At 41.3% G+C, this 7844-nt stretch overlaps 1 protein-coding gene across 1 annotated transcript; it reads right to left on the bottom strand.

Annotated features, from left to right (window-relative positions):
* Positions 1–1258: 1258 nt before the first annotated feature.
* On the bottom strand, positions 1259–3102 carry LOC106582049 (NAD(P)H dehydrogenase [quinone] 1). The gene is given in 6 exon segments (XM_014164741.3): positions 1259–1785; positions 1991–2092; positions 2198–2311; positions 2472–2602; positions 2698–2862; positions 3043–3102. Coding segments are annotated over 6 exon segments (816 nt in total). The 5' UTR covers positions 3047–3102; the 3' UTR covers positions 1259–1485.
* Between the last annotated feature and the right edge of the window lie 4742 nt (positions 3103–7844).

The raw sequence follows: 7844 nt of genomic DNA, 5'->3' as shown, positions 1-7844 counted from the left end.
CACAGGACGCACTGGGCTGTGAATGCGCACTGGAGACACCGTGCGTATCACCGCAAAACATGGTGCCTGACAGGTCACACACTCCCTCAAGCGAGTGCGTGGAGACACAGGACGTACCAGACTGGGGAGGCGCACTGAAGGCCAGATGCGTGAAACAGGTGCATATGACACCGGACTGGTGTCACGCTCGTCAGCACGCCCGCTCTGCAGCGCTCTCAAGTCTAACACCTCTCTCCGGAATCTTGCGTCGAGTTCCTCACTCGTCTCCCTGACTGGCTCTGGTTCACCCCTCAGCTCTCCACGGTAAGCACGAGGAGTTGGCTCAGGTCCCAAACCTGACTCCAAACTCCCCATGTGCCACCCCCACACACCATTTTTGTTTTGAGCTGCCTCTCGGGCTTCCGTCGTTGCCGTGCTAGTTCCTCGTATTGTCGCCGTTCCTCTCTCGCTGTCTCCGCCTGCTTACCTTGATGGTATAACGCCTCGTAATATTGCCATTCTGCTCTCGCTGCTTCAATCTCCTTAGGATGGCGATACTCCCCGGGCCTAGTCCAGGGTCCTGCCCCATCCAGGATTTCCTCCCATGTCCAGCCCTGTTTACCACGCTGTTTGGTGCTTTGTCACGGTTGTCGTAGGATGAAGGAGCGGACCAAAGCAAAAGCGTGTGTATCGTTCCACATTTTCTTTATTAAACTGAAACTATGCAATACATAAACAAAACGTGACAAAGCGTTACACACTAACTCCCACAAACCCAGGTGGGAAAAACTACTTAAGTATGAGCTCCAATTAGAGACAAAGACCAGCTGCCTCTAATTGCAGATCATCCCAAAAGAGCCCAACATAGAAACAAACTAGAATATAAGAATATCTGCACTAGCAAAAAAAACCTGACCTACATTACCATAGAAAGCAGTTATTTTCTATGGTCAGGACTTAACAGCTACATGGTAATTTATAAAGTAATAGTTAGCCCAAAGGACTAAGAAACTGACCCCTTTCATCACAATACTTTGATAAATGTTTCTAATAAAGCTTACCAGGCTGTGCACCAGCAATGTCTTCTGTACTTCATTGCAAGAGAACCCTCCCCTGTGTAATAGTGCCCAAATGCTTGAGTAAATCAAACAGAATGGTGTCACACCAAGTGGACATTACTTAAGTGAACAAAATCACAACTAGTTGGAAATATGAGTAGACTTGGGACTATTGTGCCTTGAAATAAACCGTAAGAACTACAAGAGCAGGTGAAGGGAATTTTTTTAATTAGTTACCTTCACAACCTTAATGAGAACAGTCACACCAGTGGACAGTTGTCACATCAGGTTCAACATTAAGACAAAATGATGCATGACTTTACTCATGATTGAAGCTTTTATTAATATCACAAGCTACCCAATTTAAGTCATTTCATTTGCCATCATGTCAAAGGTTATTATGTCAACTACCCAGGTACAGAAGAGCAGGACATTATCCTAGAACCCTTCACACCCCAGCTTTGATCTGGCTGTTGGGTGGGAGGGGCTTGCCCAGGTGGGTTCCAACAGTCAGGCCGAACTTATTGGCTGCATGCTTCTCCTGGATATCCTCTTTAAGCTGGAAGCCCCGCCCACCATCAAAGCTGTCTGAGGGGGTAAAGTAGAGCGGAGTTTCTCCCAGAAGCCCTTCCAGCCGTGTGCGCCATGCCTCCAGCATACTGCAGCGAGCCTCAGAGGGGATGTGGGGTGGAGCCCAGAAGATCTGAGGAGCCAGAACCTGGAAGCCACAGTAGTGCAGGATGCCATTCTACTGGGGAAGATAATTAACTGGTTTAGTAAACATGCTCAAGGTGAATAAACATGAGTTGTCCAATGCCGCAATCCTCCCATCATTGAAATGATCACTTGCCAATCTGAAATTGAAATGCTTGTAATAAAAGCAGACGTCAAGTGGGGATAACATTATGCTACAGCAGTCAACATGCTGGTAGTGTCAGCCAAGCCTAACATACCTGCAGTGGCCACAGGGTGACATTCATGTCTCCATTGATGCCATTGGCACTGAACATGGACTCATGGGATCCAGTGGTGAAAGACAGCATGGCTTTCTTGTCCTGGAGGAAGACAGGGAAACAACCAGGTGAATGATATGGAGGGACCAAAGAATAGGAGCAACTGTTTGAAGTTTAACAGTGACTATGTGCGATCGTCTCCCTTACCTTGAAGATGCCCTGGCTGTAACGCTTCTCTCAGGTGTATGCAAACCCCAGTGTGAGGACCCGGTCCATCCAGCCCTTCATGATGGCAGGAACAGTGAACCAGTACATTGGGAACTGGGACAGAAAATGGCAGACACTAGTCAACCTGGAGTGGGTGCATGTCAACCACCAGACAAACAGTAAAGCAGTCATTGTAAGAGCTGAAGGTTCTACACTATTAATAGGCCAAGGCCAATTTCCTTAAGACATTTAGTAGTACTGCTGGAGAGCTTACCTGGAATATGACAACCGCCGCTTCAGAAAGTTTGCGGTGTTCCTCAGTGATGTCAGCAGAGAGTCGGCCCTCCTTCCATGCCAGCATGGTCTCCTCTCCGTACTGGAAGTGTTCAGCATCCTTCACCGTCCCTGGGAAAGCATGACAGAACCAGTCAAGGTAAAAATATATTTTAAAAAAAGGATCATTCACTACTGTAATTAAGGAACTTATGGGTCAGACTTACCAGTGACATCTTCAGCAGTAGCAGAGGCTTTGAACTTCATGGCATAGAGGTCAGACACCTCCACCTTACAGCCCTGAGATGTCAGAACTTTCACAGCCGCGTCTTTGGCTGCAGCGTTAAACGATCCAGCACTCTGGTGGGCGTACACGATCAGTATCTTCTCAGCTGCAACACAAGACCACAGATAAGCCACACAAACACTTCAACAAGCAAAGTATTGTAGTTAGACAACGCTTTTCTTACAAAAGAGTAAAACTACAGTAGTTTCTCTAGCATAAAGACAAGGTCAAAAGGGGCCCTGTCTGGAACGCACAAAAACAGTTAAGGCTGTTAGCAAACTCTCACCCATTTTAGTGCTGTCTGCTGCGCTAAGGGTAAAGCTGGTTTGGATGGAAACTAGCACATACTGACAGAGGGCTGAGATGGCTGCTTTTATACTGCTCTCCTGCACCAAACATATCATCTCACACAGCTGCCTGTCAGTCAGAAATCAAGCTAATCATCTGTCAGTCAGTCAGTCAATCAATCAATCAATCAATCAATCAATCAGTCTGTCGTCTCTCCTTCTCCCCCTCTCTCACGTTCACATGTTCACACACTATTATATAGTCAACCTGCCAACTGCTTAACCAATGTACTATTGTGATGAACACAAGTTAAACCAATCCCAGTTTTGGACAGTGTTTCTTATTGCCGGTGAAACATGCCAAGTAGTGTTGAAGCTATTCTGGACAATATTTGTATCCTGTGGTGCAGGCCAATGTGGGACCCCTGTCCGAGCCCAACCAAGCTTGTGTGCGTGCATGTGTACATGTACAGGTGTGTGTGAGCTTACATTACTTGCATGCTGGCGTCAATGTGTGTTTGCGTGTGTTGCGTATAACATGGCTATAGGCACTGTGCAGATGCGGTTGAGTAGCTCTGTGCTGTAGTTCTGTTAGACTTCCCCTCTCCACGCAGTGGTGTCTCTGTCGTTGAACTGACTCACGGGTTGCGGTCTCATGAAAAGGAACCCTGTCCAAACGGGCATCAAAGCCAGCCTCGGAAACACACACACACACACACCAACCCGGTCCCCACAGGGGTACTAAGTAACAACTGCTACACATTATCACATGGGTATGCATGCATGCAAACACAGCAGGCACCAGAACATGAGTGAGACACGTGTTCAGTTTGTCACCCCGTTCTCTCCTTCTCTCCCTATCTCTTGTTTGCATGACATCAGAATCAGAATCACCTTTATTCGCCAAGTGCATTTACACATACCTGGAAGTTGCCTTAGTGAGAAGGTGCTGCCAGCAATAGATATACAAACAGAATACAGACACAAGTCCACATAGACATCATGCAGATACAGTGGTGTAAAGTATCTAAGAAAAAATCTTTAAAGTTCTACTTAAGTCATTTTTGGGGGTATCTGTACTTTACTGCTTATAACTTTTACCCCACTACATTAAAAGATATATGTATGCAGTATCAATCAAAAATTTGGACACACCTACTAATTCAAGGGATTTTCTTTATTTTTAGTATTTTCTACATTGTAGAACAATAGTGAAGACATCAAAACTATGAAATAACACATATAGATTCACGTAGTAACCAAAAAAATTAAGTAGTCACCCTTCACCTTGATGACAGTTTTGCACACTCTTGGCATTCTCTCAACCAGCTTCATGAGGTAATCACCTGCAATGCATTTCAATTAACAGGTGTGCTTTCCTTCTTAATGCGCTTGAGCCAATCAGTTGTGCTGTGACATGGTAGGAGTGGTATACAGAAGATTGCCCTATTTGGTAAAATACCAAGTCCATATTATGGCAAGAACAGCTCAAATTAGCACAGAGTGACGACATGAAGGTCAGTCAGTCCGGAAAATGTAAATAACTTTTAAAGTTTCTTCAGGTGCAGTCGCAAAAACCATCAAGCACTGTGACGAAACTGGCTCTCCAAAATGTCAAATTTGGACTCATCAGACCAAAGGACAGATTTCCACTGGTCTAATGTCCATTGCTCGTGTTTCTTGGCCCAAGCAAGTCTCTTCTTCTTATTGATGTCCTCTAGGAGTTGTTTCTTTGCAGCAATTCGACCACGAAGGCCTGATTCACGCAGTCTCCTCTGAACAGTTGATGTTGAGATGTGTCTGTTGCTTGAACTCTGTGAAGCATTTATTTGGGCTGCAATTTCTGAGGCTGGTAACTCTAATGAACTTATCCTCTGCAGCAGAGGTAACTCTGGGTCTTCCTTTCTGTGGCGGTCCTCATGAGAGCCAGTTTTATCATAGCGCTTGATGGTTTTTGCGACTGCACTTGAAGAAACGTTCAAAGTTCTTGAAATGTTCCGTATTGACTGACCTTCATGTCTTAAAGTAATGATGGACTGTCATTTCTCTTAACTTATTTGAGCTCTTCTTGCTATAATATGGACTTGGTCTTTTACCAAATAGGGCTATATTCTGTATACCACTCCTACCTTGTCACAATACAACTGATTGGCTCAAACGCATTAAGAAGGAAAGAAATTCCACAAATTAACTTTTAACAATGCACGCCTGTTAATTGAAATGCATTCCAGGTGACTACCTAATGACCCTTGTTGAAAGAAAGCCAAGAGTGTGCAAAGCTGTCATCAAGGCAAAGCGTGGCTACTTTGAAGAATCTCAAATATAAAATATATTTTGATTTGTTAGACACTTTTTTGGTTACTACATTATTCCATGTGTTATTTCATAGTTATTCTACAATGTAGAAAAAATATATTAAAAAAAATAAAGAAAAACCCTTGAATGAGTAGGTGTGTCCAAACTTTTGACTGGTACTGTACATGTTATTCAATAATTGAATCCAAAACTGCTCATGGGCATCTGAATAGCCCATGATCTTTGACAGCGATGAGTTCACATTCATTAATGGTAAGAAATAGGATGAATTCTCTTCTCCCTCCTCAAACTATTTTTCCTAGATCTAATAAAGGCTCGTTCTGCTTTTAATCTCTATATATATTATCCAGTTTATTTAATCTCTATATATATTATCCAGTTTATTTAATCTCTATATATATTATCCAGTTTATTTAATCTCTATATATATTATCCAGGTTATTTAATCTCTATATATATTATCCAGGTTATTTAATCGATATATATTATCCAGGTTATTTAATCTATATATATTATCCAGGTTATTTAATCTATATATATTATCCAGTTTATTTAATCTATATATATTATCCAGGTTATTTAATCTATATATATTATCCAGGTTATTTAATCTATATATATTATCCAGGTTATTTAATCTATATATATTATCCAGTTTATCTTAATCCAGGTATATCATTATCCAGGTTATTTATCTATATATATTATCCAGGTTATTTCAATCCGTACTCATATATTATCCAGGTTATTTAATCTCTATATATTATCCAGGTTATTTAATCTCTATATATTATCCAGGTTATTTAATCTATATATATTCCAGTCCAGGTTATTTAATCTCTATATATTATCCAGGTTATTTAATCTATATATATTATCCAGGTTATTCTCAATCCAGGTATTTATCTATTATTTATCCGTACTATATATTATCCAGGTTATTTAATCTCTCTATATTATCCAGGTTATTTAATCTCTATATATTATCCAGGTTATTTAATCTATATATATATTATCCAGTTTATTTAATCTATATATATTATCCAGGTTATTTAATCTCTCTATATATCATCCAGGTTATTTTCTAACTCAATCAGTTCCATCTTCTTCTCCCCCCAGAGGCCGGCTGGGGACCTCTGAGAAAGGGAAGGTATCTTAATGATCACCTTTTCCTCCTCAGCTCTTCTGGTTTTAGCAAGATTACTACCATATTTTCTAAGCTATTTGGACACCTCAAATTTAAAGAGCTCCCAGTTCTTGCAATACGATTTTTCTTCACAAGCCCTTTCACAAAAGTGTGAGAGCAGAGCTTTAATCTCGAATTTGACTATATCATTATTTAATAACAAGCTATTTAGCTTCCAGTAAGATGCTCTAGCAAGGTTAGTATCATGGGTAAATATTTTGTTATATATGTAAATGACCCTATGGTCTTTGAGGGGAGTAGTACAAATATTTGTAGTAACACACTCACTATCAATACATTTGGATATAAACCAAAAATCTATTCTGATATGGTTAGCTAGTCCATACATGGCTATATCCTTTGTAGACGTAGTGCTCCCTGCTGAAAGATTAGTAATTTCCTGACATCCGATTGGTTACTGCCAATTAAAGGCCCTTTCCGGCAACCTGATTGGCTAAAATGCCTCACGTGCCGCGCAGCACTTCCTTGTTTGAAAATATCTCCCGAGAAGAATCGAATTAAAGAGACTAAATGAGAAAATCTCGAAGAATATACCTATAGTAGGTGAATAAAAATAGTTCGCCAATCGCAGTTAGCCAATGCGAGAAAAGCAGTGAATGAAAGAAACAATTTGCCTGATCCGCTGATCGAGGCAGTGGCAGTACAGGTAGAGGAAAAGGAGGTAGCCCGCAGCAGAGCGTTGAGACGCAAACTAGTTGAGAAGATGACAACTAGCAGCGATCAACCAGACAGCAGCCTGTCAACAGTCGTTTTCATTCCACATGTCTCAAATAAACCAACTTGTACATGATTTGATTTGCTCTAAGTGTCTACTAAACACTGGACTGAAAATCACCATAGACTTCACCAACCAGATAAAATGTGCAGACTGTAAAGGTGATTGTGATGCATTTAGGGGGAGTGTTTACATTTCATCCAGGCTGCAGGAGTGCTCCAGGGGAGATGTGGCATTTGATATAAACGTGAGGATGGTTATTCTAGCCCACGAACTTGGACTTGGTTATGCAGCTCTAAAGAAAATAAGCAAAGTCCTAGGGATTCATATGAGAGACATGAGAGGAGAATGACAGGTAAATAAAAAGGAAGAGTGGCCCATTATTGCCAGGTGACTTTCTGTGTATAGATATTTTTTTCTTTGCTCCAGCAAATGTTTTCAAATATATAGGAAAACATAACGATACAATGAGACTGTCACGTAGGCCTAGTGAGAAATTAGCATTACATAAAATAAACATATTTTGTGTAAAATTGTTGGTACCCTTAACCAGATCTGTGCCT

The sequence above is a fragment of the Salmo salar genome, chromosome 21 (genome assembly GCF_965601325.2).
Source record: "Salmo salar chromosome 21, fSalSal1, whole genome shotgun sequence".
Lineage (NCBI taxonomy): Eukaryota > Metazoa > Chordata > Actinopteri > Salmoniformes > Salmonidae > Salmo > Salmo salar.
The sequence above is the reverse complement of the archived record's forward strand: the minus strand, read 5'-3'. Positions and strand labels throughout refer to the sequence as shown.